Below are 22,551 nucleotides of genomic sequence, written 5' to 3' on the forward strand. Positions count from 1 at the left end.
TGCCTCGACTAATTCATTATCCATGTTATCCTACTGCGACGACTCGCAACATTATTAAATAAAAAATAAAGAAGAAAATAAAAACATCGATATATCAATGAAATTGCCCCATAGTGAATTTGGAAAAACAAGTATTAGTAATTAGCATTATTAAATGTGTTAACACAATACTATAATACGCTACTACCATTGCTAAGCCTTTATAGCCAAGGTTAATGTTGACCGGGCAAATAGTTAAATATTGACATTTACATGTAAAGGAAATGTTTCATTTCCTCGAACCCACAACCTGCCGCGTGTAAACGCGACTAAAGTCGCGCTACGGTACCCCTACGCTACGACTAGCCTACTAGCGGTAAGGATGAATAAACAACAAAATTATTCAAACAACTTATTTATTTCCACTACAGTATATAACAATATTTAGTAATAACATTTTGTACAAGTATTGTAAAACTGTAAACTTCACGTAGTTATCACATTACTACATTATTAAATAACTAACAGCCCTTTTGAAGCCTCAACATAATGCTATATATATAATAACCCAAATACTTTGCTCATTTCAGCCATAAAAGATAAATCAATTACATAAAAACAGCAACAACTATATACATATAAAAGTGAATGTTGTCAATGTAGTTTGAACATTTATTTATTTAAAAATAATCATTCAATGGCGTTTACAACAATTTTTGTTGCTGTAGTGTTCTACCATGATATATCATCCATTTGTGACTTCAATACACAACTATGATACTGTATGAGGTCTAAATAATTTGGTAAGTAGACATGCATGTTCAAAATTTATAAATTCACAACTTCAGTTTAAAAATAAGTGAAACCTATAGATTTATTCAACCTATAAATAAAGCATTCCTATAGATTATAGAACATGTGATAAGAAAAATGGTGTAATAGGTGTGTTTGGTACATAATTACTAAAAAGGTCACATATTCAGTACATATATTATTAATTATAGTTACGTTTAATCACAAGAGCCATCAAGCCAGCCGTCTCTCCATCTTTCATGCACTTTAGTACAATCAAATGTAGGTTTGCCGAGCTTTACATTTACTGTATTGTGTCTCTCACAGAGCCACTTTGCTAGATCATCTCTAGATTTAGTTTTAGGTGGATTCTTTTTTATGCTGGAATTAAAATAATAGATGATTATAATATTTGAAATACATATATATATTTTTATATCTACAATTGGCTGATTAGCTATAATCAAATGATTTCTGGGATGGAATTTAAGTGAAAACCTTGTTTTAATGTTGTCTAAACTTTTCAGTTTCTATGGTCAAAGTCCTAATATATGCCATGTTTTAGGTGTTTTATATTTTGTTAATTACATGTTGAAGAAAAGCACTTTGAGACAAAATATATTTTGTAATTGCAACACAGTGGGCTTATCAAGCTAAAATATCATTATTATACTTCATTATACCTAAAAAGCTACTAACTAGCATATTCCATTATATTTTTTAAATAAAAATGTAGAAATCTATTCTATATTTAAAACAAAACAGGAAAAATATTTTGTCTGTACATTTAGTATTTTTGACTGAAATGGACAATGAATGGACACTTAAAAAGAATAATAGAAATATCTTTCTTGTCTGTCTGTCTGTTTGTATGTATGGTCATGCTAATCTCTGAAAATACTAAACCAATTTACTTCAACTTTCACCAATTGTTTGTTTTAACTCAACACCTAAAGTTTGTTTCATCAAAATTGGTTCATTAAAAAAAAAAGTTATAGGCATTTGAAAAGCATGAGTTTGCCTGCAAATATAAAGCAATTCATATCTATACTTATACTTATAATAAATCTGTATTTGTTTATGATAAATCTATATTTTTAACCAACTTTCAAAACAAGGAGGAGGTTCTCAATTAAATATTTTCAATTCAATATTCAATGCACTACTTAAAAATAAAGAACTTTTACACAGAAATTTATTCGGTTTTTTTGTGTCATAAAGGCTTTAGTTAAATATCAACTTACTCTTCTTGAAAATCCAAAGCACAAGGTTCACAAGGGTAGAACTGGGCGAAAATATTAAAGAACTGTGTCATATTATCTGACTGGGACTTGGTGGGCTTCTCAGGGAAGTAAGACGCCATGGAGTGTAGAAAGCCCCATGTAGAACTGCCAAGCTCATCTTTATCTAAAGGACAATCTTTTTTTTGTGATGGTGCCTGAAATTCAATTCAAATTCAAAATATTCTTTATTCAAATTGGTAATTATTATAAGCACTTTTGAATCGTAGAATGAACATATGAACAAAAAGCTACCACCGGTTCGGAAGGCAGTTATGCTGAGTAGAGCCGGCAAGAAACTCAACAGTTGCTCTTTTCAAAATCAATGGTACAATCTATTACATTAGCTGGCAGCCATCCTGCATTACATTCAATAGACATTAATTCCATACATGCTTATCCTCTAAATATTCTTGAACAGTGTAATACGCTTTACTTGTTAGAATTTTTTTTACAGATATTTTAAAATTTTTGTAGGGGCAAACTGAGAATACACTGCGGAATTTTATTATAAACACATATACTCAGACCCATAAAGGATTTATTAAAAAAAGATTAATGGGTGTTATAGGATATTGTTAATATAGTTGACTCTTGTTAAGTCAAATCACAGATAATATGTACTTTTATTTGAATAAAGATGTCAAGACTACACCAATGTGCCATGTGACATGTAGTGATGATATTTTTTTTCACCATTTATGAGCTCTTGTATTTCTCTTGTAGAGAGTGAAGGATGAGGTTCTTTTTTTTCATTATACAGTAAAAATTAAACATGAAGTTAAAAATACTTATAGTTTCTTGCAATAAGTGTGTTTCTGTGTTACATTTTACAATGATTGTATTAAATGTAATATTGGAAAATGCAAAAAAAAATTTTTATAAAATGTAATTTTATAAATTATATATATATATATATTGTAAAACTAAAGTTTGAAGTTACTACTAGTTTTTTTCAATTAAGTCGTACAGAAAATTCTAGACATTAGATTAAAGACTACTGTTATGAAACTAAAGATAACCTCACCGGTGTAGCGAGTGTCTTAACGCTGGTTTTATTTTGTGATTTCGCCCAGGACTTGAAGTCTGAACACGCTCTACAAGGCTTGTCCTCTTCTTCACCGTGATGTGACGGCATTATTTTATATTATGTTTTAAATTTGAATAGTTTGCAAAAAGTTATAATAGTTTTGCAATACCGATGTATATTTTTGTATAACATGATATTCATAACATTGCAGGATTTTTCATTTTATCACTATATTCGGCTTTGAAAATGTAATAATAAGAGTCACTGTATTATTTTGTAAATATTAAAATAATTTATAATATTCTAAATTCACGATAGCTCCAATTTTCTAAATAAGCTGTCAAATACATGTGACATTGAAATGATAAATTCATATCAATTGAATGTTACCACACTGTTGACGCAGAAATAATAAAAAATTGCCTTATATAAATACTAGAGAAGTAATAAATTGCAATTAGTTTATAAAAATTAACACAGACCTACACTATGATATCGACTGGTAAATAAAAGATAAAAATTTCAAAAAGCTATGTTAAGTTAAGAAATATATTTTTTTAAATGATAAAAATGAAAATGAACTTATCTCTAATTGGAACGTCAAAACTACTGGTAACTGACTGAACAATTATTTTAATATAAATTGATATTTAAAAAAATCTCTTCTGCTACTGAGTGACTGACAGTGACTAGTGAACTACACACGAAACAACTCTTCAACTCAAATTCAAGAAAGTTTTTCTCTAATTTCTACAGCCTACAGAAAAAGAATTTTACGTTTAACAGCTCACACAACTTTCGCAGGTGCCTAATAAATAATTTATTAAGTGTAAAATAAAACACGTATATAATATGTCAGTAAATTATATTATTAATTTTTTATACATATAATATAGTTAACAGTACATTGCGTAGTCCGATTGATTTGTAGGTACAGTGACTAGGCTTTACAAGTACAGTATAATTCTTTATTTATTTATTAAAGCACAAAGTTTCAAATTACGTAGATTGTTCACAGGCGGCGACGAGTTCTGTAACAGGTTAAATGTGACTTAATTTAAAAGGTATGTTTTATTCTTATATTCAGACTTCAGGAGTCATGGAATAGATTTTTGCAAGTTATGACTTATATAAAAATGTTATGGAACTGTTCTAATATTTTAACAATATATTTTGAATATTATTATTTTTAAATTAAGTAGGCTTTGTTTTCATATAGAATAGTATAGTATCTTCTTATTTTAGTTTTACGCTGTATCTTGTACATAACAGGACATAGCATCCTACGTTTAAGCTGTTGAGGTATTTTGATTATCTTTTTTAGGTGTGAGTGAGTGTGAAATATTTTCCCTATATGCTGCTCCCGTAAAAGGAGCGCAGACGCTTCCGCGCTTTACTACGAATCTCTCTCTGTAGCCGAATGTGTGTTATGTTATGTGTTGCTGCTGTTATTGCGTGTATATACAGTTTACTCACTATTAACGATGTCGTGCAGGGCGTGCACGGCGGGCGAGTCGGGCAGCTCTTGCGTGTAGTCGCGTCCCGAGTCGCAGCAGCGCGCCAGCAGCGGGTCTATGGGCAGCGCGCCAAGCGCCGTCAGCGACCACTGCGTGCATAGCTCGCGCACGCCGCCTGTCGTGGCGGGGAACACCTCGCTGCGGGACTGCGGGAGGAAGGGGGAACCTGGTGTTAAGACACGTTACGCACGCACCGCCGTTAAGTGGCGGAACTTAACTCCGCGCTTTATCCTCGACTCCAAAGCGAAGTGAAAATATAAATTAGAAATAAATATTTCACTACCCCCCATTCGAATGGGGGATCGAACCCACAACTAGTCGCTTTTACAGTTTACCAGCATGTGCATCTGCGCCACGACTGACCTCGATAGTTATACAAAGTATAAAAAATAGACACGAGCGCGAGCGCGACTACGGAAACCGCCTTAACGCTCTGACCAGTAAGCCATTCGTTCATGGTTAAGAGATGTACTAGGACTAAAAGATATGAATATTCTAAATATAAAATTTAAAAAATCAAACTCACAACCACTAACCAAAAACAAGGCAAACGAGGTATGGGTCACCTGTGTAGGATCAGAGGAGCTATAGGTGCGTTACAACCTTTGAGGTGGAGATAGAGGCGCTTTTTGAAACACTGCCGCAGTGGCAGACACACACACTCACACTTAACTTATGTCCAAGTGTATTCCTCACCTTACAACTAGGACACACAAACACGGACATGTTCTCCACCAGGCCCAGCACCCGCAGCCCCACTTTGGAACAGAACTGCAACTCCTTGCGGACGTCCAGCAGGGCCACTTCCTGTGGAGTGCTGACCACCACTGCGCCGGTCGCGCCTGCGCCTGACAGGTATTGCACTAGCGATAGATGCTCGTCGGATGTACCTGTTTTAATTAAATATAATAATAATAATAAGATGCGTACTTTTAACGGTAGCTTAATGCCGCTTAGTTAAATTGTTAGTTAGATTCTGTAGATCGCCAAATACGTCAAGTTTGTAGGTCGGGGCTTTATGAATGTCAAGAACTCTCCACGCCGTCACAGAAAATTAACCACTGTAAAAGGAAGAAGTGTGAAAAGGTATTTTTAGGGTATAGTTCAGAGTGACGAGATGGGATACATGTCTCGCCCAAAAACTCAAAACGTTCTTTAAGGTAAGGAGGGGAAATTAAATTGAACAGAATACGGCAGAGAATAGCGGATAGGGAGCCACTCGAGTTTTTTAAGGAAATTAGATATGTGATAAAATTTGCATAGGCTGAATGAATCGAATACATAAAATTTGTATGTGCACAAGTTTATTTGATCCCCTCTTAAGTCAAGATAGCAAATGTCAGCATAATCAAAAATCGGTAGAAGGAGAATATTTGTTAATGAAAATGTATTATAATATGTACATGCTCTTAACTGTGCAAATACATCAAAAGGTCATTAATGGCAATCTGTGGTGTAGAGTACTGTGGAGGAGATACCGTATAGTTATTAAATTTGGATATTTTATTACATAAATGAAAACTGTATATAATAAGTAAAATAAAATTAAATGAAATTCAATACCATTATTATTACAATAGCAGTATTCTTCAGGGTCAATGTTGCGTATACTCAAAAAATACCGGTATTACAAGCCTTGGCTAATTATTAGTATTTCATTTCATTAAATTATTGTGTAATAGTTGTTTTATACTGCTCACCTGGCGGAGTGTCTATTAGTAAGTAATCCAAATCCCCCCAGTCCACTTCGCTGAGGAACTGTTTGATCATGCCTGCAATAACATAACAATAAATAGTCATAAAAACGACACCCTTCAGCATTGTAGAATAATTTAGAGAGTTTTAGTTTTAGAGAGAACCATTTATCCGGACGCTGTCCCTCTCTGAGCCTGAATTTTATTACTGTATATGGCGCAGCGATTTAATTGCACTTAGAGGCTTATAAATTGTTATATAAAAAATATAGTAATTATTACATTGCTATTTTTTTTCTGTAATAATTTACTGGATAAGTTAAATTTCTCTATATAAATAATCTATATAAAATAAGAAATATCATTGTAGTTTTTTGTTTTTATAAGAAGGACGACAAAATTTATAATAGTTGAGAATTATTGAAACTTTGGATTTTTTTAAGAATTTATTATTTAATTGGTTCTTTAAATAGTAAATAATACCGCAGATTAGGCAGGGGGAACCTAGCATAAACACACTCCGTTACCCACGCACCGTCCAATTTCCGAGACTAGTTGAATGGCGACACTCAACGCCACGTTTTGTCTTCTTACCAGAACGAGGATACGAGAACAATTCATTCTCTTTACGTGGGAATTGAACTCACAATTGTCTCATTTACAGGCAAGTTAAATTAAGTCCAGTCCAGTTAGTTAAGTCCAATTTATGTCTTTTAAGGTCCAGAGTAGGCATATATTTATAGATTTAATATCTTTTTATATTATGTAAGTATTACTCACCGTTCTTCTTGGGCCCTCTCCATATAACAGCATCATCCGGACTTCCCAATAGAAAACCGATGGACATAAGTGATAGATTGTCTGTTACATACTAAAAACAAAAATATTTTATGTAGGTTTAACAATTCAGTACCTTCTATTATATGACAAAAAATCTAATATTGTTTTTACGTTGTATACTGCACATTACAGACCTTAGTAAATAATTGCATCACTTGAATATTTCTTAATATAATATAAATAATTAATAAGGAAATATTAATAGTTAATCTATTAAATATCTCGTTCTCGTTCTATTAAACTTGCGTGCTTACTTTATAAGAGGAATTTGAATTTGACTTACAACGGGCGACCACCCAGAGCCGGACTTGTGCACCTGCTCTCCCCTGACGCCGAGCACGCGGGGCTGACTCGGTCCGCAGATGTCCGCGTCCAAGATACCTATCTGGATACAAAATATGGAGGCTCGGTTGATTGCTTTACATAAAATAAGTGTTATAATAAGATCAGTTTTATAGCTAAGCCCGATTTTTACCGAGATTCCCATGAACAAAGTTTTGTGCTTGGTACTTACTTCCCTACACTTTCTGCTCGTTATTTTTGCGAGTTCGCGGTGAAAATCGGGACCTACTCGTATGAAACACTATTCCCAGGCTCCCAAGCACATAGTCATTAACATTTTCAAAAACACATAACGATAAAATAAAATTAATCATACAGATATATTTGTATTTCTCTCTAGATATTCAAGAGTTCGAAAGATGGTATTATCTTTGTTATAAATAAAAGATCGTCCGAGCAGGAGTAGATTCCACTCGCGCTGGAATGACATGTGACTTATCTAGGTGTTTCAGATCAATAATCCAGTGCTTCAGTTTGATCATAAATACACACTACTGCAGTTATCAATGGTGTGGGAGCCGTTAACTATACCTATATTAGAATCTAGAAGTTTATACTCTACTGCATCACTGTATTAATATCATATTTGATCTCGTGGTCCTTAGATACTATCAAACCGTTTAAGCCAATCAAATTCTATGGATAGCGTTGATACTTTCATTGATAGGAAAGCCTTGTAATCCAAATGTTATAAAAAATGTTACAGAGGAAAACAATTCAAGAAGGTAACATTTTTTTATATAATATTGTAACGTTGATATTATTTACACACATCCGATCAAAACAGCTGTTATGTTCAAATAGGATATGTCATTGCTTTTATAATTCCAAATAATTGAACATTTTAAAATATTATACAACTTCAGTTTCACGCTGTATCCCGTACGCAGCAGGGTATGCAGAGGGAACCCTTATGTTAAGACACTCGGTTTACAATTTTCTGCCGAATTCTGGAGGCATTGCGTGCCGAGTAGCGGACACCGAAGCGAAGAAATGAATATATAAATTTAAATAAATATTTCCTCGAGCGGTGATCGAACCCACAACTAGTCGCGTTTACAGTCACACTTGTGCCCCTGCGCCACGGGCTGCCCTCAAAGATATTATACAATGATATATAACGATTGCGAATAAACGCTATAAATTGCGAAATATGACAATAACCTTGTTTAATACTATTTTTTCAAGGCTGTCGTGGCACCTACCACCCAGGGGCACGAATATTTTGAGCAGAATCAGAGGACCACCAATATCATTAAACATTAACAAAATGTTCAGTATCTCATTCTCTTTGCATAACATAGGAAGGGCCTTGTACTACCGAATGCAACTAGAAAGGAATAATATTTCATTGAACTTTAACAGTTGCTTAAATAACTTCGTTTCCCATTTCTACTTCCTATTACCCTATCGTGGCGTAGTTAGCGTGTCAAAGTCTGAATGCAATAAGTGTGGATTTGAAATATTAATCTTATTTGAGGTAAAATTGTAAAGAATATTTAGATATGTATGTATAAATTTTTAAAAGTATCAGGACTCGAAACCGTCCAAACGCACTGACCATGCCATGACCACTATGGAAATGGTTTGCAAGAAGTTCGGGTTCGAGTCCCGCTACCTATTAATAGTTAAATGGGAAATGGGAAATGGCTACTTGAAATATCCCTCTATCTAGTGGTGCAATGATATTAGCTTGCAAGTACCCTATATCGATAAAACAGAGAATCTCAGTACCTTTTTAAAGTAGTTACATCACTTTTAGGTCAGTTTTTACTATTTAATGTAAAAAAATGTATGCATTTAGAAGGTCGTGCACTGACGCCGACGATATGTGCCTTTTATTAATAATAACATATAGTATAATGATATACTATATTTAACACTTAAAAAATAGGTATAAATGTTTAAAATGTTTCTCTTTTATAAGATAAAGAAGAGTTTGCCACTGCGATAAAGCATACAATTTCTAAACGGACCGATTTATTAGCGGTTATCTTTAAGTTCTCTCTGACAATACCGGAAATAAGTGAAGATAAAAATATAATAATATTTTATTTATTCACGGCTATCGTTATAAGTGAACTCAAAATACTTATTTAGACTATAAAAACGATTTTATATGGATTTAAATGTATTTTATATAATGTGTATTTCGAAAAATAACGTAATACATCCTGTTAATATGATTTTTGTAGTTAATTCTAAATATACAGGGTGGAAGAGGCAGCGCTCCTTTTACTGAAACTGCATATAGGGTTAAATATTTCAAACCCAGAATTAAAGAAATTAATCTAGGTACCTTAACAGTTTGGACGTAGGAACTTGTATAAAGTTCAAAGGTCATAAAAGGTCTAAATCGGTCAATCAATAAAGAGAACAGATCAATAGATTGATATATGGACTATTCAACACTAAAATATTTTTTCAATTGTAACTAGGAGTTCTAAAGATTAACGTGATAAAATCTTCAGCTTTATAATGTTAGTAGGACAGATTGTAAAAAACAGCTTTTAAGAAGTATAAATCTAGCCAGTAAAGAAGTCAAAGTAACTTGAAACATACTTTAAATACTAGAAAGTCTTGTTCAAAAACAAGTTTTAGATAAGGTCAAAATATCGACCTTCTTGTCTTTCCGGATTGGTGTTATAATACACTTTTGATTTTAATAGAGTAGATAAGAATAGAATTTGTATTTCAAACTGATGGAGAAAAGCAAAATCAAAAGCTTTTCTATATAAATATTTGAACTGTTTAAGAGTTCAACTCCGCCACATCTAGATAACCACGTCTCGGGACTAGGTAACTTACATTGATATATATGTATGATGAATTGAAATAAATAATAATAATTTTAACGAAAAGAAGACATAATTTTAATATTCTTTAGGAAATTTTCTAACATTAAAAATAAACGTAGCTGGCAAATCGATTCAAAGTCCTTATGCTCTGTACCTACGTGACTTCTATTTTCTTAGGAAAATCAGCTTTACGTTCTCTCCTATAGCAGAGTAGGCAGAGGAAAGCTAGTCTTAAAAATCTAAGAATCGTTCTGTCCAACCTCAGAGACATTCTGTGTTAGAGCTTGTATTCAAGTCAATTCTAGCAGAATTCAACACGCTTTTTAAGTAAGTACTTAGTACGAAATACCTATTAAAATATTTTTGTGGAGACGATATTAAAAGCAATTTATTAATAACAATCTAATAAAACATAGCTGATAAAATAATCACAACTTAGTATATAAAAATAACTGGTTATTGAAATGGAAACATATAATCACCTTTGATAAGAAAGTAAAGTTCGCGAGACAACCAAAATTTTCCGCATTTATCAAGAAAGGAATGGCTTGTTGCTAGTTGGTGTGGAATTCATTTATCTTATTTGACGTTTATGCAAAAATAAAATCGTAGTAAAAAGCAAGCCCCTCAGCCGCGTGGGTGTGTCTGTTTGTTTTATTGTATAACATGTTTATTATGGCTGAAAACGTTTTGTGTATTGCATAACACAGTATCGTACTTTTTCGATGTAAACAACAAAGAATATATTTTTCATGACTATAGTCAGGAAGCCAGTTGTTGCGCAGAGGCACAAGTATGCGACTATAGGTTGTGGGTTCGATTCCCACTTGATAAAATGAAATATTTTCAATTGTTCGCTCTGGTAGCTAGGCGCGGCGCTGAGTTCCGGCACTCAACAAGCAATGCTTCTGGATTACGGCGTAAAATGGGAACTAGAAGTCTAATTCGGAAAGGAGTATCTTAACACTTGGTTCCAAGGTTGTCTCTGCCTACTAATGGCGAAATACAGCGTGAAAGCGGTAAAAAAGACTAAAGTAGAAATTGCTTATAAAGCTTTATGCTCTGTATTTATTGTGTTATACAATCAAAAAGATACTGTAATAATGCAATATTATTCTACAAAGTGGAAAATTTAAATCGTAGGTACTATTTCTATAGAGCTAGATAGACGACTACCTACAGTTTTAAGAATAGCGTACTGTATGTACGTACTTTAGGCACAACGACTAGAGCATTAAAAGTAAAATAAATTGATAATAATTGTAAATCAATGAAGTAGATAAAATATAATATGTAGAACTTAAGACAAAATGTTAATCTTTACATATCTCGTGATCCAACACTCATTTATTGACATAACATAGGTATTTTAGCTTTACCACCGTTAGGCAACAACTAGTTAAGTGAGTGGTATGCACAACAATTGACCTATATTCTATATATCCAAGGCCTGGCTGTGCCACCCCGTGCCGGCGCTACAACAGTGGGCCTTTGCTAAATCTTACTGAAGCCTTCGTAATCGATACACGTGCCGTATTTTTGGATATTTTTGGACATGGACTTTGGGAACTCTCACGAACGACGCTCCAGGTACAATAGGGTAAAGTATTTTTATTTATTTCTATATAATAAAGAAATAGAATTAGAATTTAATTGATATCACTTATCTATCTTTGTAGATTATAATGAAACACTGTTAGAAGTTATTAGAACTAAAATGTATATTTATAACGAAGTTTTATCAAAACTGAACTAATATATTAAACATAGAATATATTTACCATATAATTTAAAGGGCTTCCTTTTAATTAAGAACAACTAGTCCATGTCCACTGTGATTCTAGCACAATAATATCTGCACATTGATTGATTGATTCTGATATCAATTAGTAATTTTACAAAATAAATCAATCACATGTCAAATATATATATATTTTTAAATATCATAATCCCTATCCCTATTTATAGATTTTTACTTGTGCATAATTGTAGAATATGGTGTTTATCTTATCAGTTATTTGTAATTGTTTTTTATAATAATAGCGCATATTTATACATATATTCTGATATGGTCCAGCAGAAATTAAACTACCAATCTATAAATGTAGCTTGACCATTCCAAAGTAATGGCTCTAATTGAGTAAAGAATATTATTAATATAAATTCACAAAAATTTGTATATTATTTATTGTTAGCAATAAATGTATAAGAATGTATATATTCTTATTGATCAAATTTATATTATATCGCTTTTGAGAGAGTAAAACAGGTGCAAGTTTGAACCAAACAATATTAAAATTTTTATGTTTTATAAAATTGTTTACTAAAATTTTTATTAAATATTTTTAATATAAGTGCTTTAACAAATTTATACTAATATATTTAAGATAATTTATTTTTTAGAATACAAAAATGACAGAATCTCTATTAAGTACTAGTAGGCTCAAATTGAAAAAATCCTATTGTGTTGTATAGTCTATTTACAGAGGAACATTATATTATATTACAACAATCCTTTTAATCTATCCCACTGTACCTGCAGTTAACTCCTGCAGTAAAACACGACTCATAGTAAATTCTGTTTGACCATGCAGGTCAAGCCACATGTGAAAAGCTAGTATAACATATATTTGATATCTTAAGAATTGTGGTACAGTACAGCATAAAATTAATAAACTCAGATAGGATGGCTATCTAGTAAATTTTAAAGATAAAGTCAAAATAATATTTTGTGTTACTGTGACCAATCAATTACATGTCAATCAAATGTGATAAGCATGTTTGTTCCAGCCAATATAAGGCAATGATAATTTTCTTTTAGGTATATAAATTATTATTATTTTTATCATGTATTTTAAAATATTTTTATTATTATTATTAGATACATTTGATTTCTATTCTTAAAATAAAAATGAGAATACACTATTTGGTTAGTGATATTTTATTGATATTGTGTACACTAGAGCATATCTAATATTTGTGTACTGTAGCATGGTGGTGTATATTGTGTAATGGTGAAATATTATGCAAATATCTTATTCTATTTCTAAAAACTCACATTTAAATCTGGATTAAGTTTGGCAAGCCCATGTCCAAGTAGTGATGTGACTGTGCTTTTACCAACACCTCCTTTTCCAGAGAGAATCAGTATTTTGTGTTTAACATTTGCTAGACGGCTCTTTATGATTTCTATAGCAGGATCAGGTCCAGCTGGGATACCTAAAAACCAATATAAAATGCCTTTCTATATACCACTTTAATTTAAATAATGTATAAGCAATTCACATTTCCATTCAAAATCTAATAATAATATGGAGCAAATACATTAAGACAAACATAAGGTGTACATTTAATTTGGAAATCAGATTATTACAGAAAAAAATTATATTAAACATATCTTCATACATACACCAGAATATTCTAGTGTCGTGTACAAAAAGGAACAATGGTGATACACTCATACAACAGTAATGAATAATAAAATGATATAGTACCTGATGCACAAATATTTTGATTGGGGCAACCAGCACAAGCTGAGGCCTTGCCTGCGTCCTCGCTTTGTGTCCCAGGACAATCTAAATACCATAAAAAAATAAGATATAAATTCGAAAAAATTAAAAATATTTTTATTTTGATTAAATTAAAAATCTCTTACGATGTGGCGCGTTTTCCGGAACGCTGCTCATTTTTTAAATCGTTATATAAGTAATGAAATAATGGTTAAGGTCACTTTAATTGTATAACGTAATATGCTCTCTATATAACACCAAATATTCGCATAAATCACCTATTCTTCGTTTACAAGGTTTATATTTCGTTCTGTCTAGTTTTATTATTTTTGACATTGACAAGACTGATACTGAATAGATTTGACTTGACATAAACGACTGCAGATAAAACAAACGTAAACGTCAGGCTATGTTCAAATATCTATACGATTTTATTAATTAGTTTATGTTATTTTATTATTATTTAAATTTCATAATTCAATCAGTCAATATAGTCGATTTTTTTTATTATAAGATAAATTATTATTATACAACAGAGATCACTTATATAAATTTCATTTAAAGTAACCGTCATATGGTTATAATGACGTTAGATTAAATTTTGAATATTTATATTTTACTTTTATTTTTAATTATATATATTTTTATCTTAATTAGTTTTTATCACACAAAATGGCTAAAGAAGTGTCTATGTGCACTGTAAATATCTTGAAAGTTCTGTTTGAGCTATAATTCGATTTTTATGGAAAACATTATATATTGTTTTGTTATAGCAACTTCAACAATGGAGCCCTGTGAAAGAGACACCAGGTGCCCCAAGTGTACCGCCTCAAGTGGGGTACTGCTTCCATTCTCCAAAAAAACACCCATGGAGACCTATAATGGGCTACGAAGAGATAGAAGTAACGCCAATGTTAGTAAAGGGCAAGAAAAAAAATAAATCGGCCGACTATACAATTATTCCTTTTTAAGTATGAGGCTAAAAAAATATATAAATAACATTTTTTCCGTCCTAATATAGGCCATCTCAGCCAATTACTAACACAATGGTAGATCCTTGTTACACGCCGACTGGAATGGCCACTGAGCCTCTACGATTTCCAAATTTGGTAACCGGGTTCGACAGAAGTCCCGAGCACGCGGCTCGAGCTGCCCTCTACACGCGATACACCCAAAACGAATGGAACCAGAACAGTATAAAAAATTATAATGAATCAGACGCTAAAAGAAATTATTCTGAACGTGTTCGAAATGATATTATGCGGTTGTTAAGGTTTGTATATTTTTAATTTTTTTAGGTTTTTGTGTGTTTTATTTATGGTTAGTGTGTTCTACGGTCCTTGACAAGTCAACCACCGTATACACACACAAACAGTGTAGATATAATAATTACTCCTCATACAACGTGACATTGGCGAAGTGAATAGTGCTCAACTGGCACGCTCGAAGCGCCATAAATAAAGAACCGAACCGATAATTACTCCGAATAGATACCAATTCATACCGATCTTGATTACAGTTAAGCGTTGTAGGTACTATCTGTATATATAAAACTTGGACTGACTTGTCCTCACTGACTGAGGTAAGACGCACGCACAGCCTTAACCGCTGATGGTAGAAACGTGGAATTTGGACAAAAGTTTACTTTCGTAATCTGGACATCCACTAAGAAGGGATTTTGAAAAATTTTAACCCTAAAGGGGTGAAATAGGGGTTCAAAGTTTGTATGGAAAACAATTTAAATCGGCACCGATTTTGATAAAATTTGAAATTTAGATTTTTAAAAGTATTTAATTGAGCACGTGTTTCATTGTTTTCTAGAATTCTCCCTCTAAGGGTGCAAATAAGGGGTTGAAAGTTTGTATAGGTTTTTTTTAAATCGTCACCAATTTTTATAAAATTTTAAATTCAGACTCTTAAACGTATATAATTAAACACATGTTTCATGGTTTTCTAGAATTCACCCCCTAAGGGTGCAAATAAGGGGTTGAAAGTTTGTATGGGAAAATCTTTAAATCGCCACCGATTTGTATAAAATTTGATATTAAGACTCTCAAAAATATTTAATTGAACATATGTTTCGTGGTTTTCTAGAATTCACCCCCTAAGGGTGCATATAAGGGGTTGAAAGTTTGTATGGAAAAATCTTTAAATCGCCACCGATTTTTATACAATTTGAAATTTAGACTCTTAAAAATATTTCATTGAACACATGTTTCATGGGTTATTAGAATTCACCCTTAAATACGCAAGTGAAGCTGCGCGCGTCCGCTAGTTACCTATATCGCGACATTTAAAATTTTCAATATCTTTATTTGTCAGTAGGTATCCTCAGTGTGGTGGTTTAGCAACCATATGGACTTATTAGATTGGCTACAATATATTTTTATCTTATAATGTAGGTGAGACTATTATAGTTTTTAATATCAATATCAAATATCCATGATGATGAACATTTAAAGCTAATGCGGCATTTCATTATTTCCTACAATTTAGGTGGACAGTTATGGTTATTCATAAAATATATCAGGTGATCGATTTTTATATTTATACATTTAATTATTTCTCAAAAATTTAGCTGGGCCATTATGGTTCGACATCAGATGTGCCAGTCTTCAAAATCAAATATAGCTTAAATTTTTCGTAGGCCTATTAGCTTCAAATGAAGTAACCTTTTTTACATACTTTATCATATTTTACCGATTTCTATCCAGTAGAGTTCAGAATATCTGCGTGTACAAACAGAACTACTGTTTTTTCGCAAATATACTCAATGTGCAGACACATTTTTTTACTTTTTTCTTATATTATACTTATCTGATATATATATATAAAAGGACTTGTCCTCACTGACTGAGGTAAGACGCACGCACAGCCGTAACCGCTGTGCGTAGGAACGTGAAATTTGGACAAATGTTTACTTTCGTAATCTGGACATCCACTAAGAAGGGATTTTGAGAAATTTTAACCGTAAAGCGGTGAAATAGCTGTTGAAAGTTTGTATGGAAAAAAAATTAAATAGACACCGACTTTTATAAAATTGAAAATTCAGACTCTTAAAGATATTTAATTGAACACGTGTTTCACGGTTTTTTAGAATTTACCCCTTAAGGGTGCAAATAAGCGGTTGAAAGTTTGTATGGAAAAAAAATTAAATAGACACCGACTTTTATAAAATTGAAAATTTAGACTCTTAAAAATATTTAATTGAACATGTGTTTCATGGTTTTCTAGAATTCACCCCCAAATAAGCAAGCGTAGCTGCGCGCGTCCGCTAGTGGTCTATAACTGTTTAGTTAGACAAACTGCAGTTTCTTTTTCTCAGCTCAACCAAACTAAGTATAGCCTAATGAAAAGTTATTTTTATTAAAGTAAATTTTGCTTCTCTTTAGAGAAACAGATGAAATTGGCACTCAGGGTCAACGAGACTCCGGTAGAAGAATCGGCGAAAGAATTACCGATACTACGTTTTGGAGAAATGAGGTGAGATTTTTCCTTTTTCAACTCAAAAATAATAATATTAAAATATATAAAAAATAAATGAATACTGCGGTTTTAGGTGTCTATAGAAATGGAACGGTTGGTGGCCACCTGTCAGAAATTGAATGATACGAGGAGGCAACTGGAAAGAGCAATAGCTGGGATTGAAGGACCCTTGCATATTGTACAAGAATGTCTTTATCATAGAGAAAAAAGACAAGGTCTTAAAATATAATTTAGATTATACAACTCTAAAACTTACTGTTTTAATATTAATCAATAAATTGTCAGGTTTGGAACAAGTTCATGATGCAGTGGAACAATCACTTTTGAAGGAGGTGGCCATACTTCGTGAAAGTCAAGATAAATTTCGTAATATGCTTGAAAAGGTAATAAGAAAATTATATTAATGATGTAAAAGTTATAAGTAAAATACGAGGAAAATTATTTTGACGTAAATGAGAACTTTGGACTTTACACGATAAGTTATTCTGAAGAATGTCATATTTAAATTGGTTTTGTTCGTCATACTTAGAATTTTCCTTCCTATTCCTAAATACGTCTTTATATAATTACACACATATCAGATACAGAACAAGTCCTTCTTAATTATAATAGTAGGTACTTTTCTTCTTAATTTTAACAGTTCTCTTCATAATTCTCTATCTCCTCTTAATTTTAATAGTAATATTATCTATTTGATATTCTTAGGTCCGGCAGCAGTCCAAGAACTGCCGCGCGACGCAGCACGAGCTGGAGACGGACATGCGCAACAAGGAGTACGCGCTCGGCATCGACTCAATGTGCCACCAGCTCAATAACTTCTCCAAGGTAAGTATATACCTTAATTTTTATAGCTTTCAAGTATTTTAGAAAATGGATAAATATCTTAACATACTTAGCGGAATTGGAGAAAAGTCTAGCAGCTCATAGTGGCGGCGTATTTTAAAAAAAAATAAATCACGCGTAGGCAGAAAAAACCTGAAGTTAAGACACTCCGTTCCCCACTTTCCGCCGAATTCTAGAAGCATTGCGTGTTGAGTGGCGGAACTGAACGTCGCCCTTTTGCCTCGACACAGGAGCTAAGAGCTGAAATTATAAATCTACATAAATATTTCATTTCCTCGAGTGGGGATTGAACCCACGACCAGTTGGGCATACAGTCATAGTTTGTGGCCCTGCGCCACGACTTGCCTCAACTTATTTTTTTATCACTCATATTTAATTATTTACACCTCTTTCGGTGTCATATGTCATTGTCATGTTCAAAGTTAAACATATTATAATTTATTCGCAACCATTGATGGCAATTATATCAACTATTTGCCGTTTGCGCCATGGATATACATGTACACCTGTGCAACTAGCTAAGATCAGGGTCAGGGACCACTCACTGTGTGAATGTCGCCTGGATAAAGGTTCCCCTTCCCACATCCTTTTCACCTGTCCTAAGTTAATCTGTCCCTTGTATGATGTCCTTCCTCATATAGTTCCCCGTCCCCTTAATGTTCAATGTTTGTTAATGTTTGTATTCACTCCTGTGTGCAAATTTTTATGTAAATATATTAGATATAATAATATTAAAGTATAAGCTAACAATTTTGTAAAATATTACTTATTATTAACCCTTTATTATGTATATATTGTATATCATTTTTGTTTATCTTATAGGTGAAGGCAGTATCTTAGCTGGATCTCTTTTTAACGTGCATTCTACTATTGCGTAATATTGTCTCTTTTTACCGTACATTCTCCTTTATGTGTTTTCCATTCAACGTGACTTTGGCGAAGTGATAAGTGCTGAACTGGCACTCTGGGAACGCCATAAATAAAGAACAACGACAATTTATGGCAATATTTTCATAACAAGAGCATTTTGAAATTGAAATGTGGAAATATAAACGAGAATGAGAGCCAAGTTCAATGTTGATAATTGTCTTCTCTTTTTGGATTTCTATGGGTGCAAGTCCTGTCTTTATTCGGGATATAATATGTCCGATATTTTATTGAAAATTAAAATTCCAATATATGTTACATATGTGCACCAAAAGTCAAGTAACCAAGGCAAATCCGCATAATTGAAAAATTCAATGAATAATATTTTGTACGTTGTACGTAGGGCTTGCAATTCTACGCGGGCATCGAGCGCTACGACCCGACGGTGTGCGACGGCGCGCGCTGGGCGGCCGCGTCCGCCGCCACGTTGCAGCGCTCGCAGTCGGAGCGCGCCAAGGCCGTGCAGATGCTATCCGGTCAGCTATTTACAAGTTTCACGCTTTATCCCGCTTTTAGCAGTGTTGGTGCGAACCTTGTTAAGTCACTTTGCTCCCCACGCAACTGCCAATTTTCGTATCTTCATTTTTTGAGTGGCGGAACGCCGCGCTTTATTTTATGACCAGAGTGAGAAAATGCAAACAATTCGTTTAATACAATCGGATGTTATACAGGTAAGCAACAAGTTAGATAGAATATCTAAACTAAGAAAATAGATAAAACAACAATTATTACGTCCAAAGAACCTAACAAATATACCACACTTTCAATAGATGCGGAGAATCTGATTAATGTGTCGGCCACCGAGATCTGGGATCAATGGAGCAACACTAACAGCGCGTTCACACGACGCATCGCGGAGACTATCGAAATAAAGAATAAGTTGCAATTGCATTTGCATAAGGTAACTTTGTAAACATAAATTGTGTTTTTGTAGTAAATAGCCATATTTTATTTACTAAAATCGAATATAAATGTAATATAATTCATTATAGGTAAGTGTTTTAAAAGATCTTTGGAAACAGTGTCGTAGCGAGCTTAACTCGCGCCCAGGCAAAATACTTTTACAGCGAAGGAAAGCTTGTAGTGTTTTCTTTTTGAAAAGATACGAGACACGTCACATTAATGCAGTGCACCCACCTGTACCTACTTAATATATCTAGGAATTATGCAGTAGGTACGGCGACGAGTTCTGGCCACTTTACGTAATTATTTTTAATTATTTCCTTCGCCAGTTATTAATGCTCAAAAGTTCAGAAAGTCTAACTTCAAGGCGACCACGACATTTCGGTCGTACTTTACTTCGGGACGTCATGTGATACCAAATAATAATAAAATGTCTACTTATTTTCAAGATACAACAAGAGATGTTCGATGTAGAGAAGACGCTAGAGTTATTGAACAAGGCGATAGAGGACAAGCTGCAACCGATGAAGGTGGCGCACACGCGGCTGCAGGCGCGCACCAACAGGCCGCATTTAGAGAAGTGCAGGGACGAGGCTCAGCACAGGTCAGTTGTGAGTGCTTCATTAATTTAAGTTGATTGAGTGTTTTTATGAGGTAGGTATAGGCAAGGGCTCATGTTAGAACCTTGAATTATTGAATATACTTATTATAACTTAATGTTTAACCGACTTTAAAAGGTAAATAGTAGTAGTTCTCAATTTAGTTGGTATATTTTTGTTGTTAGCATTTGTTTAGGTGCATTGACGGGTCCCGGCGGAAGAAGCCTATGCTATTTCTGGAGGTATTGCGTGTTGAGTGGCGGAAATCAACGGTGCACTTTTGTCTCGATACCAGTCATCAGAGTTAAGAAATGAAAATATTAAATATTTAATTTCCTCGAGTGGGAATCGAACCCACAACCTGTCGTGTTTACAGTCAGTTATTAAGACATTCGGTTATCCTCCCAATTTTTTGTTCAGTGGAAAACCAAATGCGTCGCTATATCCAATTAAATTGTGAAATTATTGTTTTATCCGCCGAGTGCGAATCGAATCATCGAAAAATGATAAATGGTTATGTGTGTTTAAGATAGACCGCTATTTAAACTTTACCGCCATATTTTATTTTGTTGAAATAAAAATAGTAATGTTTTATTTGTACGTATACTTATATGAATAACTTTAAAGTAGGTAAGGTAGTCTTGCAGGGTTTTCCTTAAGATTAGTACGTAATAAGGAAAATTTTTAACAAATACTTATTTATCATAATATGTACCTCTATAGGTAACTTCACTGGATTTTAACATAAGAATGAGTAAGAAATAAACAACATTAGATACCATTCTACTACATAACTTAACGTAGCTTCACGCTGTATCCCTAGCGAGGTAGTCAGAGACATACCTCTTTCGCTTCGTCCATCTTTTTTTGTTCAACCACCTTTTCCAACCTACAAGCTCGTTTTCCAACCTTTCAAGCCTTTTTCATTTTCAAAATTGAGTATTGAGATTGTAAGTCATCGCGTAGTGCGTGGTAAGACTCGCGAACGCCTGCAAGCGGCGGGCGATAGTAGCTTTTATCTACACTAATATTATAAAGTGTGTTAATTTATAATTTAAAGTTTACAATATAACGAAGTTCAGATGATAAAGTAGTTGTAAAGTAAATTCACGCTGAAATTTGACAATAAAACTTATTTTATACGAAATTTATTTTATACGAAATTTATTTTATACGAAATTTATTTTATACGAAATTTATTTTATACGTAATTTATTTTATACGAAATTTATTTTATACGAAATTTATTTTATACGAAATTTATTTTATATGAAACTTATTTTTTACAATATACTTTAAAGAAGTCTACCACCTAGACAATGGAGAGACAACTGGCGATCACAATAATTTATCCCTCAATTAGTATGAAGTCGTCGTGGCGCAGCGGCACAGTATCTAACTGTAAACGCGATGATAGTTATGGGTTCAATTCCCACTCGGGGGAATGAATTATTTTCATTTCCTCGCAGTAACAAGCAAAAGCCCGGCGTTGAGTTCATCCACAGCTTCTGTCTAATCTGCTAGCATGCGGAATTATGCTAAAGCTAAATAAAATCTTCTTATTCAAATTCTTTTCATAGGTTGGTGAAAGAAGTGTGTGACCTCCAAGAAAGCATGGAAATGCTAAGATCCAAGATAGCTACAGCAGAAGGAACCCATCAAACCCTGCTTGGAGTCCGCGCCGGTCTCGAGTCTGAGCTCCGTAATAAGACCACTACGCTTTTCATAGATCGAGACCAGTGTATGGGTCTGAGAAGAGGGTATCCCGTTACGGCAGCTATTAAATCTTAAGTCGGTCCTTTTTGTATTGTTGAATAAAAATCGTGCAAGTTAAATTGCGTTTTATTTGACATTATTTAATAATAATCATAAATTTCTGACTTTAGGTAGGTAATATAAATTTGTTTGTGTGACAAGTACTATATATACTAATATATAGTAATAATATATTTCTGGGAGTTCACGCGGGTGTCGAGTCAGAGATCCGTAATAAGACCACTACGAAACGCTGT

At 33.2% G+C, this 22,551-nt stretch overlaps 3 protein-coding genes across 3 annotated transcripts; 1 reads left to right on the forward strand and 2 right to left on the reverse strand.

The window, feature by feature from the left end:
* Nucleotides 1-378: 378 nt before the first annotated feature.
* On the reverse strand, nucleotides 379-3,442 carry Alr (Evr1_Alr domain-containing protein Alr). Its single transcript, XM_085188447.1, has 3 exons — nucleotides 3,079-3,442; nucleotides 2,016-2,209; nucleotides 379-1,152 (listed from the first exon to the last, which is right to left on the reverse strand). Exons 1-3 carry the CDS (start codon nucleotides 3,187-3,189, stop codon nucleotides 990-992), a joined length of 468 nt encoding a protein of 155 aa, XP_085044573.1. The 5' UTR covers nucleotides 3,190-3,442; the 3' UTR covers nucleotides 379-989.
* Nucleotides 3,443-3,929: 487 nt separating this feature from the next.
* On the reverse strand, nucleotides 3,930-14,131 carry Nubp1 (NUBP iron-sulfur cluster assembly factor 1). The gene is made up of 9 exons (XM_085188444.1): nucleotides 13,928-14,131; nucleotides 13,767-13,847; nucleotides 13,331-13,491; nucleotides 7,416-7,517; nucleotides 7,073-7,163; nucleotides 6,299-6,370; nucleotides 5,295-5,488; nucleotides 4,558-4,744; nucleotides 3,930-4,112 (listed from the first exon to the last, which is right to left on the reverse strand). Exons 1-9 carry the CDS (start codon nucleotides 13,956-13,958, stop codon nucleotides 4,081-4,083), a joined length of 951 nt encoding a protein of 316 aa, XP_085044570.1. The 5' UTR covers nucleotides 13,959-14,131; the 3' UTR covers nucleotides 3,930-4,080.
* On the forward strand, nucleotides 11,744-22,374 carry LOC146537957 (tektin-3-like). Its single transcript, XM_085188435.1, has 11 exons — nucleotides 11,744-11,872; nucleotides 14,555-14,694; nucleotides 14,803-15,054; nucleotides 17,174-17,264; nucleotides 17,341-17,482; nucleotides 17,553-17,650; nucleotides 17,973-18,092; nucleotides 19,381-19,513; nucleotides 19,808-19,938; nucleotides 20,390-20,544; nucleotides 22,120-22,374. The coding sequence occupies exons 1-11, from the start codon at nucleotides 11,828-11,830 to the stop codon at nucleotides 22,328-22,330; spliced, it is 1,518 nt and encodes a 505-aa protein (XP_085044561.1). The 5' UTR covers nucleotides 11,744-11,827; the 3' UTR covers nucleotides 22,331-22,374.
* Nucleotides 22,375-22,551: the final 177 nt, after the last annotated feature.

Source organism: Heliconius melpomene, chromosome 7 (assembly GCF_056956725.1).
Source record: "Heliconius melpomene rosina isolate 202511_hmr_F chromosome 7, ASM5695672v1, whole genome shotgun sequence".
In the NCBI taxonomy this organism is placed as follows: Eukaryota; Metazoa; Arthropoda; class Insecta; order Lepidoptera; family Nymphalidae; genus Heliconius; species Heliconius melpomene.